The sequence below is a fragment of the Dermacentor andersoni genome, chromosome 1, assembly GCF_023375885.2.
Source record: "Dermacentor andersoni chromosome 1, qqDerAnde1_hic_scaffold, whole genome shotgun sequence".
Lineage (NCBI taxonomy): Eukaryota > Metazoa > Arthropoda > Arachnida > Ixodida > Ixodidae > Dermacentor > Dermacentor andersoni.
The window spans coordinates 293,261,809-293,282,918 of NC_092814.1; the positions used below are offsets into that span (position 1 = coordinate 293,261,809).

Below are 21,110 nucleotides of genomic sequence, written 5' to 3' on the forward strand. Positions count from 1 at the left end.
CTTTTCTTATGTTTCCATCAGATCTTGCCAGCCAGCATTGAGGGCAAGGGCTTTCCAAGGTCCTCTGATAACCCTGTAGACGACATGTTAGGAGAGATAAATAGCTGCTTGCCCCGTTTTTGTTATTTGCTTTTGTGGCTGGATACTTGTGGCTGGAAACTGGCAACCACAGTGTTCGTGACAGTTGCTATTCTGGTGACTCACAGATCAGAAGAGAATGAGTTTGGGCATGTTGGTAATTCATTGTTATTCAGAATACATAGCGCAGTGGAGCGTTTGTCCCGTCTCGACATTTCCTTTGCACTTACTGCGCTTTGTATTCTCTATAGTGAGGACTCGTAGATCTCTTGTTTGTGCCCCTAAGAACAAGTTTGTAGATTACTAGTAGCATTGTACAGTTTCCAACAGGTTTTTCGCTATGTATACACTATTTCCTGCACAAGGACATGTTCAGCACCAACATTCGTTTACCTTTTTGGCAGCAGATGTGTTCCTTAGGTTTGACTGCATTGTTTTGTCAATAGCCAACTTCACAGAATGAAAACTTGTTAATTCAAACTTTATTAATTTTATCTGCTGTTTTCCTTCCACCTTACATAAAGATCTCTGGGCAAAGAAAGGAACTTTTTAACTCGAGCTTAAATCTTTCATCGCCAGTGCGTCCAACCGCGCTGTGGAATGCATCAGCTGATGGCTAGCTTTTATGGCCAAGCTGTATGTCACACTGGTGGTGTCAAGCAGCTCACAAGTGGTTAAAGTCAAATGACTAAATCGTGGGTCAAAAGTGTTGAGCGGAAAATGAGTAGTGAAGTTGCTGGTACGCACCTTTTACACATGGCGGAACCTATGTGACTGGACCTCTGAGAATTCGCAGTTTGTCAACAACAGTTCTTCATAACGCGTACCTGCAGCTGAAGTAGTACAGTGATTCATTCAAACACAAGTTGAGAGAATTTTAGTTTTTAAGTAGGTGTAGGCAGTATATACACACACGTCTGTCATAATGGTGCATCTAGCGCAAGCATCAAGTCTGAGCTAGTGCACATGATCACCACTACTCAGCCTTACTGTAAGTGTATCCCTAGATGATAGGGGATTTATTTGAGCTAAGTGTTGCCAGCACTGGCTACAAACATTGTGTCGGTTTAGCACAGGCATCGGCAGTTAGTGACCATGTTCAGTGGCATTTTTAATGCTAACATTGAGTTGGCATTGGCAAAAATTGGCATGTAGTTGGTATCAAGTTGGCGAAAGTGGCAGTTGCCACTGAGGCATTTAGTAAGAATCGCTTATAGAGCCTGTAAAGAAAAGGGAGGAGTGGTGCATATGAAGGGAGAACACAGAGAATGAGTGAGTGCGAGAATAGAATGCTCGGCAGAATGCAGTTGGTTGCGCATGGTAGGTGATGTAGACACTACATGTAGTTAGGTAAGCAGAGGAAGGGGCATTGTGGAACACTTGCCAAGTGTGCAGTAGCAGAGGTAGTTGGCCATCACTATACATCATGGCATGAGTTACGCTGGCACTGAAGGATGCGTGCACGTTTAGTTTTGAAGAGAGGCAGAGAAAATTTTCCGTGCTGCTTTTGTGTGCTCGAAAATGAAGTGGCGTAAGTGCTTGCGCTCTTAGTGAGGGTGACGATGGCTGCTAATTTTCTTTGTAAATAGTGAAAGTTTTGTTAAGTGCTTACAATTATACCACTTCTAAATTTGCCACTTTTCTTTTAAATTTGTTAATCCTGTGAAATTTCATACAGTAAAAGCTTTTTAATTCGAATTCCGCGGGGATGGTACAAAAATTCGAATTATACAAAATTCGAGCTAATGAAATTGCTCGGTTAAGGAGCATATATAGTCTGACGGAGCGTGAGCACACGCTATGTCATGTTGGCGTGAACGTCTATAGTTCAAAGCACTGGTGCAGCCAACGTAACCGGACGCGGCCAACACGGTCCGACGTGCCCGGCGTCGAGGTGGCTCTTGCTCCATCTGCGCGTTCATCGCTCCGATTGCACCAACCCACAATGCATGGCACAGAGAAAAATAATGTCATAGTTTCGCCCAAAAGGCGAATTTGGGCAAGTGAATTAACCTTCATACATCTCTTGCTTCAATGTGAATGAAATGTAGAAAGCACATCGCATACGAAGCTACCGGCACTACGCGCACTCTGCAAGCATCGCAGATCGCTTTGACGATGAGGCCCGCGCGGGCGCGTACTTTGGCCAAGTTGCAGGTCGCTTTCAAGATACAGCGCCCACACAGCCGCGCCGAAAGCAGCAGCTGCCAGAGAAGAGTGTCCCTGCGCTCCCCCCCCCCCTCACCTCACTTTCATGCCTCGCATGCAACAGGAGAGGGCGTGCTTCCGCCCCGCTTTCCTCACTCACTCAGTGCAAGCCGTTGGCGCAAGCGCCGTAGCTTGACTGGCCGCAGGCTACACGCGCTGAAAATGTCGGGACTATAAACGCGCTTTTGCGCCACCGACGCTCACCGCAAAAACAAGAGCTGCGCTCTAAAATGCACTTGCGGAATGCACCACAACCTGCTGCGACGTTTGTTTCCGTTGTACTTTCGTAGCTGCACTGGCTGCACGCTGCTGAGTTCCACTATACGTATAGGTGGCGTTCAAACACGCATCCCAACGATGCTTTCCTTTGAGTAATAGCCGCAAATCTCAAAAGCTATGCATTTTGGTACTGCGAGTGCCGATAAACATCACGGCCGCCATGCTTGACATTACCTGGTGCCGCTTCTTGGCATAACACCTCGTAGAAAAAGAGCATAGCCTCCAAGATGTTAAAAAAAAAAAAAAGCACGCAGTGCCGCATCCGCGTTTTTATCTTGAAGGTCTTGAGAGAGGAAGAGAAGCCACCTGCAATGGAGGCGTTGGCCATGCCTGCCCAGATGCAAATGTGTCTCTCTCCAGTCAGGCCTAAACAGAGGGTCGCAGGTGGAAAGAGGAAAGCTGCGCGGCCTGCGCGGAAACGCCAGCATAGCCAATATGCTCCCGCGCACAGTACTCTCCCCATCCACGATAGCGCGGAGTTCAAATCATCGGTGGCAGTGCAGATTTCAGTTTGAATTAGTGGGATGCGTTACACATTGCTTTCAGTACATTGTTAGATGTACCGCGGCAGCTACTTTGAATTATCCGAAATTTCGAATTAAGCTTTTACGGTACTTCATGAACATCCGTGTCAAGTTTGAATTAACAAGTTTTAATGCAGTGACCCCTGAACATTACTTCATTATTGCTATGCATGTGCATGTATCAGAGCAGTGGCTGCTAGCAGCAATACGTGAACTGAACCCCTCCCCTTTGTTTCTTCAAGGTCCTTTTTAAGGTAAAATGGTATGGCATTCTGGGGTCAGTCATCAATCACTTAATGTTGTATGTGTGCAGTAATACCATATTAGCAGCAATAAATAGCTGCACTGACGTAGAGGTACACAACTTGGCACATTGCTGCTAAAGGTCATATGTTTGTCTACGAGTGTATTTTAATGAACAGCAAATCACACATGTGCAAGAAAAAAATATTTCCTGGCTGTTTTTAAGTACCTTAAAAACATCTTACAAATGTGGATGCTGTATATATTACTCTGCAGCTAAGTCATCTTCAATTGTTCTGAAGCATAGAGAATGATAAGTTGTTTTAATTGCTGCACTAAATAGTGACAGGTTTACAGACAAGATTGCCTATTTGGTTATTGGTGGGTCACAGCTTAAATTTATGGGTCGGTCATTATTTTTCTGCCAGCTCTGTGTTTGTTTTGCCTAGCAACCTCCTCACAACTGGTGAGGAATGCGGTGGTTTTTTCTCCCTCTTTTTCTGTTTGCTAGCAACAAATGTGTGCTAGGGAATATTGGTGTTTGCATCCTAGTTGTAGGCCATTTTTAGTTTTTCTTCCAACAGCAGTGTCTGGTGCTAGCACGCCCATTATTCAACAGTAAGAAGCCCAGTGGCTTTGAAGTTTCCCAGTGAATTCTGGCGTGCAGTAGCAAGATAGCTTGGGCAAGATGATGAACATTTTTATTTGACCTAAACAGAAGAAAACCACCCAAGCACGCAGTGGTCACATGCATATGTTACTTAGCCCCCATCTGTTTTAGTGTTGTTTTGTCAAATACGAACTAGATTGCAGGTTTAGTGTCAAGGCGTATGTGCCACTTGAAATCATATTTTGGACTATCAGCAATGTTTCGTTTGAGGAACTTTGTGCATGTGACCATGATCAGATAGTCTGGTATTGTACTGAAAACTAGATGGTTCTGAATATAACAGACCTGTGGTTAAAGTTGGGTAAAAGTATAAAGAAATGCAGGCTGCAGAGCAGTCACAACGTCTCTAAAGGTTCTAGCTTTTCCTTGGAAATGTTCTGTTATGCAGGCACTGTCTGCTAGAAGGTTAGGCTTGAGCAATTATGTAGCCACTTTTAAAGGAGTACTGGCATACACGTTTTTGAAGTAGAAGAAGCTGTACCACACACTTCTCACATGTACTAATAGGGTCACTCTTTGCAAGTATGAAGGTTGGGAAAGATTAATTTTTTACTTTGATACTGAAATTTTATAGAAGTGCTGGGGACCTGGCGTCGTAGGCATTGTGTTGACCTTATGACGCAGAGCAAAATTTGACAATGTTTTAGGAATGAGGCTCGGTATGCCGGTGTTGCTCGTAAAAACTGCTATGTGCATCTCTTCTGGCTGCACTCAAGCATGGCAGCCACAGTCATCACAGCAACAGAGCCTGCCACTATGTCATGGTGTCATGACACATCCACTTCCTGGCTACCGAAACAGACTGGTTCGTAGAAGCAAGTATTACAGTAATCTATGATGAGCACTCTGGCATTAGCCAGTATTATGCGAAGGCCTTCGTTAAATGCAAACAGATGACGAGTCTAAAATGTCATGTCTGTACTCCTTTAGCCTTTAAGGTAGAGACATATAAATATGCAAAAAAAAAGTATTTTTCATCTGAATGTGCAAAATACACTGAGAATAAGCTTAGTCAACAAAAAGAAAATATTTTGTGGAAGCCTTTTAGCAATAGGGAGGCAACACCAAGCAGAACACTGGTAGTGAGCATCACCCCAAGCCACCTATGGTTTCATTTGGAACATGTGCAGACAGCTCTAGTCATATGCAAACCACAGGTGTACATTGCCTTTGCTTTATATTACATGTGTGAGACCACTGCAGCCAGAGATCTTGCATTGGTCTCTCTCCTCTGACGGTGCTTTAAAAAAAAGCAAGTCGCATGCCAAACTTCTTCCTTGTCCCGTGTTCCAACAAATGACACTTGCTGCTTGTCATTCAACGTTGGCCGAAGAAATTTAGCCAGAAACTATGCACTTGATGCCGAAACTCTGCAAGAAACAAATTTTTTTTCTGTTGTGTTGCCTACAACATTCGTCAATAAAGGGTGATTACAGAGTGATTTTGTCCTTGTAGGTGCAACATAAAAAATATGACTTGATCACTTTCTTTTCAAGCTGCTGCTTTTTTTTTTTTTTTTTTTTTTCTTTCTGTGTGGTGATATTCTGTCAGTTCACACAGAACAGATGGCCTTCCAATTGTGAATTACCCCCCTGCCGTCAGGCTATTTTTCAGCAGTGGGAGCAGCGAAGTGCAGGCCTGGTTGACAGCCATAGTGGACGGAGGGGTCCCTCTGCTGACGCTCTGTCATCTGCTGTACATAATGTGAGGGGTCACCTTTACCACTACTGTGGAAGTTCACTTGGAGAGAATATTGCTTTGAATTAACAGGGAATGCAAAGTTGTGAAACATGCTGCTTCATGCTGCAGGTGATTTGCTGTACAGGTTGGCTTTGGTACTAGCCAATAGAGGAGGGAATCCTGGAGGGCAGCGTGCTGCTCACAAATGAGTTATTGAAATTTAAAATCATTGGCATTATAGCACACACCTCTTGATCGAGTGAAATGTGCAACCTTGCACCTGACCCGCCGTGGTTGCTCAGTGGCTATGGTGTTGGGCTGCTGAGCACGAGGTCGCGGGATCGAATCCCGGCCACGGCGGCCGCATTTCGATGGGGGCGAAATGCGAAAACACCCGTGTGCTTAGATTTAGATGCACGTTAAAGAACCCCAGGTGGTCGAAATTTCCGGAGTCCTCCAGTACGGCGTGCCTCATAATCAGAAAGTGGTTTTGGCACGTAAAACCCCATAACTTAACTTGACCTTGCACCTGATGCACTACCGTAAAGCAAACACTGTTCGTACTCTTTCCAGGCAGAAAGATGTCATAGTCGAGAGAGCCAAGAAACCACAAAAGGGAATGAAGGTGTCTTATGTTTATCTTTAAAACTCTGCCGTCAAGGCATAAAAAAAAGATCTGATATTGACATCACCATAATGGTGACTGATGGTCACATGCTTCAGGAAGCATTTTCTATACATTGAATGCAATATATTTTAGTTAGGGGTGATCATACTATGTTGTAGATGGCCAATCAGCAGCAGCAGCTATAAGTTGCCAAGTTGCCATGATTATGAGGTTACAGTAGACTCCCTTTAAGATGAGCTCGAAGGGACCATTAAAATTGGATTCTCTTATCAGAAGTTCGTCTTATCAGAAGAAGAATTGGCAACATGACCAGGTGCATCCAAATATCTTACTTCAAAGTGGTAAATGAAGTAGACTTACAACGAGGGGGGGGGGGGGGTGAATGACATAAAAAGCATTTATTTAGCTGAGCTTAATAGAAAACTGTCTTCAAGTGGTGCTCTTGCTTGGTTTCATCCAGTCGGTGGTGGACATTTGTCGCTTCTGTGCAAATCGGCGAGCAGCCACAAGCGACGTCATCTCACCTACTGACCTTAAACATCCTTCTTTGCCTTCGTGCTGCTGGAAAAAGCTCACTAGGGAGTTCAAGCAGGCATCTGCTACCTCACAGGTCAGCGGTGCAGACTCCGAGCTAGCGAAAGTAGAAAAGAGTGTGTGGCAAAGCAACGCCACCTTGAGGAAAGTCTAGGTGACGTTGAGCAAGGTGGGGAAGGAGAAACGAAGCGAAGCATCGTTGAGGAGGAAGGTAGGCGGAGGTGCGCTGGGTTGGCCTCCCCTAGCAGTTGCTACAGGTCATGCTTGCGATGCGGACGTACCAGCTTCATCTTGTGATAACATCGTCCTCGTGCACCGTACGCTGTGTGTGCGAGTGAAAGCATGCTACGGTGAGCCGACAATGGCAGCTCAATCTTGCATGCACAAGGGAGGAAAGGGAGGAGGAAGTGCGCCATCTTACGTCGCTCGCAAGACCCTGAGGGAAGGGAGAGAGGGAGGGCGTATTTCGGCCACGCTTGGTTGGATGGGCTTCATCTTGAAAGTGATCTGCTTTGGGGGTACAGTCTAGGTGGGCCGATGGCTCGTGGCTTTGCATGCACTGTGTTCTCTCTACTCAGTTTGCAATGAAGTGATAGACAGCACAAAGGTCACTAGGCTTGCTGCTACTGCTGTGATTCCTCTCGCCAGTGTTTTGACAGCAAGCGTCCGTGGCCTTCGAGTTTGATGTGTTCATGTTTGCTTGTGCGCACTGACACTATGCTTGTCAAATTAGCTAGTAAGCAAATGTTTACAAAAGGGCATTCTACTCTGGCTGCAGCTTCTGCATATCACGCAGCCGCACAAGCCCTGTCTTAAATATGACCTGCGATGCGGACAGTGTAGACAGTGTCTAGGTGCACCGAGGGTTGATAGCTTCGTGTGCACTGCAGCACCCATACGCTTGCACATCACCTGCGTTCACGAAGTGAAACGTCACTGTAACATTTTTGTTTCCTCCTCTTGTTTTCACCTCTGTCCACGGGCAGTGTGCGCCTCAGGCACCCTTTTCTCCAGGATCAGTAGCGGTGGTGGTCACTCCTAGTGTTCGTCTTAACCAAAGAGTACGCCTGGTGCAGTTCGTCCTAAGCAGGTTTTTTTTTTTTTTTTTTTTTTTTTTTTGCATTGAGTTTATGGAAAACCAAACAAACGTTCCCATGTTGTTCATTATAGGCAAGAATATGGCTTAACTGAGTTCGTCTTATTGAGAGTTCACTGTATTTGGGTAAATGAGGCCTACAGGAATATTGAAACGTTGGGTTTTTAAAATAAATATAGGTTGGAGTTTTCCTTCTCTTTAATTCAGTTGTCCCCCACCGGGCAGACATCTGCCAAATGTTTACCTTTGAGTGTGGAAAACATCATTTATTTACTTTTGTCGCTGCTACATTTACATCACTACCCGATTCAAAAGGTAATGTAAAATGCAGAAACAGCATGGATGGCAACTTATAAAGGTAGGATTACAATCAGGGTGTCAAACCAAAAAAACATGCTGGTTCAGGTTCAATGTGCTCTAATGTTGTTCTGCTTCAGTTCCAGTTTGAGAAATAAAAAGTTATGATTCTCGAACCGGTTCGGTGCAGCAGTTCATTTTATCCTGCCCCATGGTGATGGGCTGTACATTACTATCAACTTGTCCACATGGCACGAACGCAAGTTTCGTCTAGAGGAGGCAGAAATTTACAAATTAATTACGCAGAAAAGGGTGAATATTCGTGTACATATTAAAGATAAAGTTAATTAGTTAGAATCCTTGCTTCGGCGTAAGGTCTGCATAGCTTCCACACTCATTACTTTGGCAGCAGCAGAGTCAGTTAATTTTCGTTTTGCTTCGGGTCTTTACTGCAGGACTGATGGTTAGCTAACTGTGGAATATGATCTGTGGTGTCGAAGGCAGTGCAAATTGACATTCTGTTGCATAAATTGTATAATTACAGCAGTTATGCAGAAGGGAAAAAATTTACACGGATAATAGTAAATCAACTCTCAGTGGGGTCCTGACATTCCTCTCTTCGTTTTGTATCTCCTACCCAGTTCTGATGCACACGCTTCTGTGATAGGGCCGCCGTTCCTGGGTAAAAAAAAAAATTCTATAAACATACGACAGATAGCAGCAAAATCCCAGTGATGGCTTTGCGCTACATTGAAAATATTTGAGCAGAGAATCACTACGGTAGAGGCACACAAAATCAAGGGACAACCCATCCCCTTCTGCAGATGTGCGCTCCACATGTTGCAACCATGCACACAAAGGGGTGTGTTCTGCAGCGCGCTAACAAAAACTCGCACTGAGCAAACCCAGAGAGATTTGAAAATATGCTTTGAGAAATGTACAACAAATGACGGAACTACCACGGAGCTCGCAAACTTCATGTTACCACAAATTCGACTGGAGAGAGTGGAGAATGTATGAGTACATCAGTGACATGGTGGGACATAAATGCAGAAGCGTAACAATACGTTAGTGACACTGAAAAGTTGATCTTTATCAGTACTTGCCACCATCTAAATTCTTTATTCAGGTCTACCTGGCATGTTATCAAGCAAAAAATTCAACAAGGAGGCACTTATTTTCTGTACTCCTTCTTTAAAGTGAGGATTGATGGTTCGGCCTGTGCCCCCGTACATGCCACACAGGCCATTATCACTTAGCTCAGGTGTTCGAGGCTTTACTCTATCTATCCAAGTGTGTAGCTCGAGGGGTAGTTCAGCAACAACTACAATGGAATTTTGCACCTTGTAAAAAGGTGTAAAAAGCCTAGTTTCAGATAGTGTAGATATGGAGCAACCTCCATGCAAAACTTTACATTTGAAGTAAGGTCGGGCATGTCGGGAAAAGCTCCCAGTACTTGTTGCTGTAAGCGAAAAGAAAACTGCCATGATTCCTGCTCAGTCACTGTTGTAGCTGGGGCAGAAAAAGAAAAAAAACTATCTTTATGCCTTGCACAACCTGTAGGGCTTTTATTTTTTAATTTAGAAAGGCATAATATAGGCTCTTGATGCTTTTATCCAATGGTTGGCACTTTCCTAAAGCTTATGTTGTTACTCACTGTGGTGGCTCAGTCGTTATGACCGTGTGCTGCTGAGCACGAGAACATGGGTTTGAAACCCAGCCATGGCAGCTGCGTTCCAGTGGGGGTGTAATGCAAGAATGCTCATGCGCCGTGGCAAGCCTTAGGTTCACACTAAAGAACCCATTTGATCAAAATCCTGTTTGTAGTGTTGTGGTGTTTAGGTGTAAGCAGTAGACAACTCAAATCTACTTCAATCTTGGGTCTGTTTCAATTCAGCTGTGGCTTACTACCCTTCTATCACCAGCTTACAGAGCAATTCAACACAGTACCCATGATTCTTCGATGCAAAAGCACACCTTTCACTACAATTGCACCTTACCATTGTACAAAAAACTTTTGCATCTGTTGGCAAAGTGGTACAGACAAGGTGCACAGCAACTTGCAGATGACATTTACCGGTGCAATGTTTGATGACCTGAAAGGCATTTCTGGAGGCCATGTGAAAGGTTCCTAAATAATCAGTAGTGCAACATAGCCAAAATTGCTCCTGGCACTCCGAGACAATTATGGGGACTAAATACACCCCGACTTATTTTGCAGCACATGTCAGGTTAGTTCAGGGCACAGCACTGTGGGAAACCGGCTGAAAACACAGAATGGAAGCTTGTGGTGCACCACGAAAGCAACTGCATGCACGAGGCCACCATGCAATTAGGCCAAGCAGGCAACATAGCCTGTATTTCAGTGCTCCATTGAATAATGTAAGCAACGTGCTGCACCAGCATTCCTTGACTGTGTGTGTTGCACCAGCACTGCCAAGCTCTTCTGGTATCCTGGTTCTGTGAACCACGCATGAATTGAACAGACCTCTGCAGCAGCAGAAGGGCCATTAAAGATGAGGGAGTGTTTGTGCATAGTACGACTTGCTAAACATAAATACTCCCTTCTCATGCCAGGTGCATGCTACCACTACCTTGCGTGCGAAGTATGTGCCATATCTCAAAAGTCAGCATTTGCCTTTTCGTGTCACATAATCTTACCCCTCCACCAGAATGAGTGCACGTAAGTGTACTATACAAGTTTTATATGCTTGTGTATTTCTCCTCTTCAATTTAACACCTACTTATTGACAATGCCTGCATATGTACTGTGGCAGTCTTTCCATGCCTTTGCATAGCTCTCAATGTTTCATTGTACAGCAACTTACCTGCGGCATGTTGCAGCTGCTTCCTGTAGTTGGGCTCACTTCTATTCAAACATTTATTTAAATGCCTTTGTTTATTCACAGTTTTTACTCCCACCCTTTCTTGTTCCATGTTGAATATTTCTGGTTGTGAAGACACAGTAGGTATATATATATATATATATATATATATATATATATATAGAATCACAATATCTCACTGTTTATGCTATCAACTCGCAAGATGCACCCTGTTCATATCATTGCAGATACCCGGTCAGAGTAACCACAAGGTTGATGAAAAACCATGGCATCACCAGCCCTTCCCGTAAGCATATGGCTTTTCTTTTGTTCTTAAAGAAAACAGATTCATGTACAGGCTCGTCCACTCTTAGGGTGAACACGGCTCACCGTGGCCGCGCTCCGCGGGGCGCCAGTGCGTCCGTTGCGGTGGCGCATCGAAGCCAAGCGGCGCAGGCGCACACGAAACTCGGGGAGGCGCTTCGCGTCGTCTGCTACAGCGCTGGAGCGCGCAGCTCTGGCTTTGCTGTAAAGTACACTTCGCTAGTCCCAGGTGACTCAGCGACCGAGGCGGTGTTGCAGGAAGGCGCACTACACTAACTGGAGCATTTTCCATCTGGCTCGGTCTACAGCTTGTGAACAGCCTGCTTAATCAATATACATTAACAGAAACAAGCTTCTCACCACATAAATCACTTAGCATGTTTTTTAGCATGCTAAGCTTTTTATTAGGCTGGGGCCATTTTATTTTACTCTCACAGTACTTGGTGCAGTGCATACCGAGAAACCTATTAGGCGCGCTCTTCTTCGTTGGAGTCATCATGTGATGAGCCTAGCGCGCCGTTTCGCGCATGTCTTGATGCTAGAACGAATTTGCTTAATTGACCTAACAAAGCGACCGAAACCCGCAATAAATTCCACAGAAAGTTATAGAGCGATTGTTCAATCATGCATCATGTCTGCCATCGATTTTACCATTAAGGAGGGCAATAATATTACTTCGACAGCAACTAAGAAGTGACATCCACTACTTCGAGACTCTCTTATTGACGCGTTAATGTCGCTGGTAGGGGTGCATGGAACGCTTTACGCGATGTAGGAAAGTGCTCTCCCCGGCAGAGCAACTGATTTGGCGGCAATTTTACTCCCCCTTTTCATCTTTCTACATCCTATAAAAATACAAAATTCATTTTTGTTGTCACAGTTTGGGTAAAATCACCGAAGCGGTGCCAGTCCTTTGACCGCTACCTGACGCGAGAAGTAACATTCTCATTTAGAGGAATCGTCAGTCAATTATTTGATTACATTGATTGGGTGAAGTAAAACATGTGGCGCCATCGTTTTTTTGTTTGTTTGTTCTTTTCTCCTTAGAGTCAATGCACGCCGCATGCGAATGCTGTTTCTGTCTGTTTTGAATGGGTAATTGGAGTGGAAAACCTATAATCTAGATGTCTGTTTTCTAGCTTAAATTACGTCTTGCCGGGCAATTAGGTCGTTATTCGCTTCTATTTCATATGAGTACTTCCTCGGAATAGGTCATATGCATATTCTCACTAGCATATAATAATTTGTTAATTGTGCGGTATACGTCCCGAAGCGACACATGGCCTCTGCGTTACACCATATAGGTGGGCATCGGATAAATTTGGAGGAAATGAGGAATTGATTTCGCTTATTTTAGGGGTTGTGGGGGGGGGGGGGGTGCAGGCTGAGTGGGCAAACCCCAAATATGAATATGACACAGGAACCCTTGCCGTGAACAAGCGATTCTGTTGCCGTCGTGGGAAGGGGCAGGTCGGTGTGTTGGACGAACGCGGCCACGATAATTAAACCTGCGGTCATGAGGCCGGCCCGGTGTTGTCTGCCATCAGCATGCCAGTGGTCGGCAAACGGGCTCGACATTTGTAAAAGCCAAGCCCGGCTCAAGCCATATTGCTGTGGTCGGGCCAGTCTACTTTTTAACTGACCATGGGCGTCAGCCGGATCTACCACCGAGCCCCCTCCCCCCCCCCCCCCCCCTTTTTTTTTTTTTTGCTTAGGTCACGCTACCCCATCTTAGCATAATATGACGATGCGGTGCAGCCACGGCTGCTCAAGTGAGTGACTGGCCGCTCACGAGTTAAAGATTCTGGGATGACTCGTCAAATCGAAAGACACCAGAGGTGTTTCCATTAAATGCATTTCTGTCGACTTGCATGGTGAATTGCATTTTGTTCGGTTGCTGGTTGCCATGGCACTTCAGCGATAAAATCGCTTTAACAGTGCAGGATAATTTTATTTCCCCTGTGCACTTTCGGAAACTAGCCATGTCGCGGGTACCGGAAAAAGAAAGGCGACGCATTGTAGATCTGTGCCTAAAAAACTATTCTCAACGCGTTATATCGGAGATGACAAAAAGGCCACTGAAAACTGTGAATCGAATCATCAAGGCTTACAAGAAGGATTAAAGAATTGCGGATGCTTCCCGTAAAGCACGGCAAAAAGTGACCACTGAAGCTGAACCCATGACCATTGTTGCGGCGGCTGCTGCAAACCCGACCTCCACCATTCGGGAAATTAAGAACAGCCTCAGGCTGGGTAACGTCTCTGACACGACTATCAAGCGTCGCCTCTACGCCCCAACCTAATAAAGAGCGCAAAAAATGACTGTATTTTTACACTGATCACTTATCAAAAACATCCGAAGTGATTTATGGGGTGAGAAGCTTGTTTCTGTTAATGTCATTTCATTTCATGTCATTTCATTTTATTTGTGCCCATTTACAAGCAAATGGAGGGGGCCAAGGTAAAAGCTGCTTATTGGCAGCTTGAGTGGTATATGTATATTAATTAAGCAGGCTGTTCACAACCTGTAGACCAAGCCAGATGGAAAATGCTCCAGTTAGTGAAGTGCGCCTTCCCGCAACGCCGCCTCGGTTGCTCAATCACCTGGGTCTAGCGATGCGTACTTTACAGCAAAGCCAGAGCTGCGCGCTCCAGTGCTGTAGCAGACGACGCGAAGCGCCTCCCCGAGGTCTGTGTGCGCCTGCGCCGCTTTGCTGCGATGCGCCGCCGCGCCGGACGCACTGGCGCCCCTCGGAGCGCGGCCACGGTGAGCCGTGTTCACCCTAAGAGTGGACGAGCCTGTACATCACTGTGTGCTAAGAGAGGTGCTCATTGTGCATTGTTTGTGTGTAGATCTATGTGTGCACAATTAGGGTCAGCATGCTATCCTATGGTGTGGGCTGCCACTAGAGCATTGCATTGGGCACACTTGGCAGTGGTGTCCTAAAGAACTGTCTGCATACAGCACTAACACCATGTGATGGCCTGAGGCCCTTATTAGCTTGGAGCTTAAAGGGGTCCTGAAACAACCCTTGAGCTTGGTGAAAAAACTTAGCCCACATATAGCATATGCTGCTGTGAACATCAGCCAAGTTTTGCAGTCATGTGCGGCACATGGAGCTTTTAAGCGAAGTGCGAAGTCGCTTTTCTCTCAAACACTCTCTTTTTAACAGAAGCCTGCTCTGCACTCTTTTCTAGACACTTCATTTCATAATATAGCAAATTCCCATACGCAGCTGATATTGGCCAATAGCTGACATCAACCAAGAAGCGTGTTTGCATCAGTGCAGTTTAATTAACAGGCTGAAGTAAGGAAAATATGGCTTTTCAATTTCAGTAATAGGTGCATACTTGCGGAAGAAGCTATCATTTGTTCACACTCGGCCACAGCCGCCCGCGTAGGAACTAAATTTTGGCCACCCTACCTATCGGTGTCATGGCCATTGGGTCTCTCTAATTTCGACTAGTTTTGAACTCTGAACAAGCCTCTAACCATGCGAAACTCGGGTCAGACTACATGTACGCTTGCCAGCGTGCACTCACTCCTGGCTGCTCCTGGTTAGATGCCTTGGCAGACTTTGCTTCGTATTGAGCTATCGATAGCACTTCAAAATAAGCAAATTGCATGTGGCTACTATCCGTCAGTCAAGCTGCCACAGGACAAGGCCAGTCTGCACCACGTAGCACGGCCAGACTGGAGCATATGAGCGCGAGCAAGCACTCAAGCCCTGTCATGCACAAAGCAAACGGTGCGCATGCGTACTACAGTTGCATGTAGCTGCAGTCTGCTACATAGCGTAGGTACTGCGGCAAGCTGCACGGGATGCCATGACGAGTACACTACTAACCGCACTGCTACTCTCTAAGGACAACTGCATTTGGCTTACGTTTGGTGCATCGTAGGCACCATAATCGAAAGCAGTGCCATCTACGTGTAGATCCAAAATCAAATTTGAACTCCATGCCACAGTAACTTTCAGTAGGCGGAGCCTTGCAGGCACGCTCCGCCGTAGCCTTTGCAGCGCAAGGCATTGAAGAAGGTGTGAAGACGCCTCGAAGGGAGTGGGATTGCCAACAGCTCCGCTTCTGCTGAACACATGGAAGTACTTTTTGCAGTAAAGTATTTCTGAAATAGCCTACCATAACTTCAAAGGCATTTTATCACTTCGAGAAAAAGTGGTTCAGAGCCCCTGTGCATACCATTTGGTCCATATGATAGAGGGCATTATCACAGAAGTCTCTGGAGTGCATACCACTCATACCGACTCATGCCATGTGATAAGGCACAAAGAGAATTATGACTTTGGTGCTGAAAAGCTGTATGTGGATACCAGTCATGCCACATGATAAAGGAACAAAGGGAATTATCACTTTGATTTGGAATCTATGTGATCACCCATTCCAAGTGTTATACATCTGTTATGTATCGAGAACTAGTAATGCTTGATGTGGCCGTCGACATATCCTGGTGATTGTTCCAAGCTTGACACTGAAAAGGACAGTTTAATGCCAGAAAAAAAAAAGGAACGAAATGACTGTCTAAACTTCCTCTAATTCGACTCTAATTCGACTCCGGTTAATTCGAACAAAGCTGAAGGTCCGGCCTTCGGCGGGTAACTTGAATTTTACCAGTCGGCATGCACATGCATGGCCCCCCTATAGTGACCCCAACAATGACGCATTTAGTGGCAGCATCTGTCTCGGCAGAGCTTAGGGGACAATTGCTGCATTGAACACACTGCCATCTCCCATCGAAAACGTCAATTATGGCCTGCCCTAGGAAAATATTCAAGCAATAAGGGTAGCCCACAATGTCTGGTTAAGCTAGTTACTCGATTCTAATGTGCTCCTTTTCTTTTTGAAGAAAATTGGGCCGAGTCAAATGCAAAAACCAAAACCTCCTTTGGGGTGTATAGCATGCTTTAGCGTTTAACTCGACTGTACCGCGGTGAAGCTTACTTTTGAAAAAAATGTGCGGTGAAGCTGACTTTAGAGTACTGTCCGCCATGGTGCAGCACCCTTACTCATTTTTTCACTAAAGAATCGAGTGTGCATTAAGTTTCAACTTTGTTTAGGATCTTTAATATCATTTGTAGGTTAGTTTTCTACTTTGGACGCATAGAAAACAGGCACATATTGGGAGGCCCCCCCCCCAATATGTGCCTGTTTGTGGGGTGCATATTACAATCGGATAAATATGACGAAATCAATTGTCAAATGTGTGTGCTTTGCCATTTTTTCTGCATCTTGTTTAAATTGACCTGCCGGATAATTCAACCGATTCCGATGGTCCCATCAGGGTCTGATTAACGTAAGTTGACTGTATATTTAATATTCTAGCTCTTTCTAAATCATTCCTTCCAATGTGTAGAAACGGTTGGCGATGCATTGAATGCATCCCGCAGGCCTTGACTGCCTCCCGTGCAGCAGCTTTGGCAGAGGTTGACAGCTGCAGTCCCCAGTTTCCAGTTAGCTCATCTCTGTGCCATCATTAGTCTGGCATGAGGACCTCTAGATTGAACTCTGCTCTTCAACTTGAGATCTGTTGTGTGTGCTTGTTGCCATCATTAGTAGCTCTTCCATCCAACAGAACAGAACACCTGTCAACACTGTTCTTTCCTTTATCATGCTTTGTCTTTAATTCACTTCGCCCTCTTACCCCAGCAAGAGCTTGAATTCCGACATGTCTTTCATACTTCATGACTGTGCTACATTCACCTTGCCAGTTTTTATACCTTAGATGCTGTGTTTGACAACTATAGTTTGGATTTAGGGCTGAGTGAGTTAAGACTGCTATTATAATGGGTGGTCCTCACAACTCTGCATAAAGAGTCTGGAAGATTGCCAAGGCTTTAGCTGGACGTATTTGGATGTCTGCAAAAGCATCTCGCATCATTGACAAATCGGCAGCCACATCAGAGGTCTTGTGGCTAAGCCTTGCTGAGATTATGGTCTTCATTGAAGGAATCTATATGCCAAAGATTGTAAAACTTCCTTTCAGGAGAACCCAGGGTTCTCCCCACAGTGGGCAGCGGGGGAAATTCCACCCTCTGCTCCTGTTTACTGCCCACCATTCCATTTGACTGTCAACCCCTTTGAGGGGGGACTGTTAACGGTTGGTTTAGTCAAAATTTTCTATCTTTATTTGTTTTCCTGCAGTCCTCAGGTACTCGTTGCATGGGGAAATCTTAGAAAGAAATGTGAAGTAGAGTTAGCGAAAATGGCACTTTTTTGGTTTGCTATCAACAAAAATGTTAGAAAATCAGGCTTCGGGAGGTGCCGTCGCACTGCTGTGCGGCTTTATATTGACACAACGCTGACATCTTGATACTGCTGAAAAAGATCAGAGCTTCAGATAGCTTCACCGCCATATTTCACTGTGAAAAAAATTAAAGCAAAAGTAAGTGAAAATACTTAAAACTAGCATCACGATTAATTACTGCTGCCATGTGCGCACAGGAAACACCTCTATTGGCTGGCACAAATTTGAATTCCTGGCATACGTTTCATGTTTCATTCACAGGTGAAAGTTGTGTCTATTTATGCGTCTGTTAGTCTATTTTCTTATGCAAGTTATGTCTGCCTTTTTGAGTAATCCAACTCGAGGTCTAGAGTTGTGCTATCTGCCACAAATGATTTTTAGACATTCTGTACAGATTAGAGAACATCCGGTATGGAAAATTCAGTACTTTTTGCAGTTGTCCAATTTTTTTGCAACTTGCTTATCACTGTAAAAGGCCCTAAACTACACTCACTCAAAAATGTTTTTATATTCCTAATTTGTGGTTCACTGCACGTTTTGCTGCAAACATTTGTAGTAATAATTCAGAAATATCTAAACTGCAGGCATTTTTGTAGAAATGCTCTCAGCATTTCTGCAAAACCGGGAGAGGGGGTTGCAGAAGCCTGTGCCCTCCCCCCCCCCCTAATAGTGTCATTACCAGAGTTCTGTCACCCACATCATTTGAGTTGAGGTTTCTTTTGAGCTGCCTCTATCTTTTCACTTAAGATTTTTTTTTTTTTGGCTAAAAGCTTACTGCATTATTGTTGGCACGACATGTCTGGCTTTTAATTCATACTTTCACTTTATTTCTGTAAAGCCTGACAATAGGAGGACAAGTGCATTAAAAGCACCAGCGGCCGCTACCTCATCTATATTTTCTCACTTCAACATTTTTTTAATATTTCCACTGTAAAACACCATGCACAGACACAATATATTTAAATAAATACACAGGACAATGTTTATTACATTTTTTTAAAAAGAAGGAGGTAGCCAACTAACAATTACTTCTTATGGTATGGATAGTCTATGCCTAGAGAATGAGTTGTCGTTCTTTCCTTGTCCTCGTCTTGCATAGTTTCCCCTTCCAACTAGAGAATAAATATGCTAAGGTATGTTCACTTTGCTTCAGATTGCTTAGCAACCTTTTCTGGCCCTGAAAGACACCTGCAGACTTCAGTGACCCCTTCGGCAGAGCCTTGTAATCAACGAAGTGGGAAATGCATGTGAATGATATGTGCATCCGTGTTGCTTCTCTTTCCAGTAAGCAATGCTAACTACTCATTAAAAAAAAGGGAAACAACTCTTCTAATAATTTACAACATTTATGAGGGATGGAAACATCACTACTTGCATGCAGAGGTCATAAATATATATAATTCACTCAATAACCAAAATGACGGCAAGCTGGATTCACTCAAAATCGGAATCAATAGCAGTCATGCACAGCAGCGCTTATACTCGGACTCACAGTAAAAGAAGGGAAAAAAGAAGAGAGGCTGCAATTTTGCCTGAAAGGTGAAGCAGTATTAGTGATGACGAAGTACAAGACAATTACACAAAGGAAGATTAGACCACCGAGAGACACCACATTCTTGGTGGTACGAGAGGGCTCAGGCCGTGAAATTGAACTGTCTCTTACTATGATGTCTTGTAAATGCTCATGTAAGGCCGTCAATTTAGTGAACCTTTCTTCGAGGTCACACGAAGTGTCTTCAAGTGCAGCTGTTATTAAAGGTAATATATATTTGTCATATCAAATTCGGAAAGCAGTGCCCTGAATCTTTTCCAGCATTTAATATCCCCTTGGTGGGGCCCTTGAGGTACCAGCAAATAAAACAGACATCCTGATGCCAAGTACCTCATGTCTGCCTTGTTATTTGCAGGCGTACAAGCAGCAGCGGCAGCCGTGTGAGCTTTCATCTGCCCCCTACAGCCAATGGGCAGCCCCTGAATGGGCCTGCTGCTCCTCTCACCTTTGACCCAGGGGTTGCTCCAATGCCACCACCACAGCCACAACCACACTTCAGCTTGGTAGGCTGACACATTGCTAAACCGAAAGTAATGATTTTATGCCTTGGTGTTACTATATGGTCAAACCATGTTAATTTTACCCTCGTTAATTCTGAAAATTGGATAATTTGGACTTGTCTTCTGGTCCTGGTTGCTGTATACATTACTTAATGGAATCAAACTCTTGTTAATCTGGACTTACTTGACCACATACTGGTAATTTCGACAACTCTTGGAACTTAGCGAGCACCGCAAATGTGCAATGCAAAAGTGTAAAAACAGTGCTAGCATCCAAACAAAACAAAATGGCAGAGTCCACATCATCATAGTCATCAGCAGAAATTGTACATGAACAACTGGAATGCCGAAATGCTTCGTGCCTACTTGTACCTTTATGGCCCTAATTCTTGCTTTTACCGCCACACGTAACACTACGCCAGCTGCATGCCTTCTTACCTGCGTAGTCACCATCTGTGATCGCGCCGGTAATGACCACAGTCGCATCCACAGCAGTTGTGGCAAACAGTAGTTGTGTGCGCGCGTCCACTGCGTGCCTTCAAAACTGCGTCGTCGCCATCCGTGATCATGTCGATAGCAATTGCAGCTTCATCTACAGTTCTTGCAGCAAACAGTAACATCATTTTGACTCACTGCAATGGCTGCGTGCGCAATGTCACCGACACGGCGGAAGCTATTAAAGATGAAGAGCGCCAGCTTCATCGCAATGGATGAACAATCTGTTGGCAACCAGCTCACTAGCGAAAATAGTTATTGGGACAAGCAGGCAGTAGTGTGGACTCTGAAACGATGTGCACTCCGCCACTTCGGTTTAGTTCGGTACTACCGGCGCTATTGCTCTTTTCCTTTGCACAATTGCAGCCCTTTCCGCATGCCGCGCAAGTGGATCGTCTGAATTAACCGATTTGTGGCCAAATACGTCACAATTATGAGACCTTGATTCTATTAAATAATGTATATGGGCCTGCCAGGACCAGAGAATGAGCACAAATTACCTGAATTAACGAGGTTTTACTTTAATTGCACTGTTTGAAATTCATCTCTAGCATTGAAGCTAGCTAGTTTTACATATTTGAGCTGCGCTACACCCCCTCGGCCCTATCCAATGCTTTACCAACTAACCTAACTGTCTGGTCTGCTGGAAAATGTAGCTGCTCAGTGTTGTAGTCGTATGTGGGCTGTCATCAATTTTATTTTTGTGTCTTTGAATCTCACATAATCATTTAATTTAGTATAAACATTTGGTTAAAGGGACACTAAAGGCAAATACTAAGTCAACATGGACTGTTAAAATACCATTCCTGAAACCTCGCAGCGCTTGTTTAGTGCCAAGAAAAGACTTGGGTAGTTTACAAGAAAAATTGCATCTGAAGGGTCTGCATCCCTTTAGCGCAATTCACATCGCCCACC

General features: G+C 44.6%; 1 protein-coding gene across 5 annotated transcripts in view; it reads left to right on the forward strand.

The window, feature by feature from the left end:
- The window catches only part of LOC126548565 (nonsense-mediated mRNA decay factor SMG7-like), a 125,274-nt gene that overhangs the window by 63,511 nt on the left and 40,653 nt on the right, over positions 1–21,110 (forward strand). For 4 of the 5 annotated variants that reach the window (XM_050196793.2, XM_050196794.2, XM_050196795.2 and 1 more), the window contains 3 exons: positions 5,605–5,706; positions 11,311–11,369; positions 19,556–19,703. In XM_050196793.2, coding sequence (XP_050052750.1) covers positions 5,605–5,706; positions 11,311–11,369; positions 19,556–19,703 — 309 coding nt within the window. The remainder of the gene's footprint in view (positions 1–5,604; positions 5,707–11,310; positions 11,370–19,555; positions 19,704–21,110) is intronic. The other variant, XM_050196796.2, reaches the window with a different exon arrangement.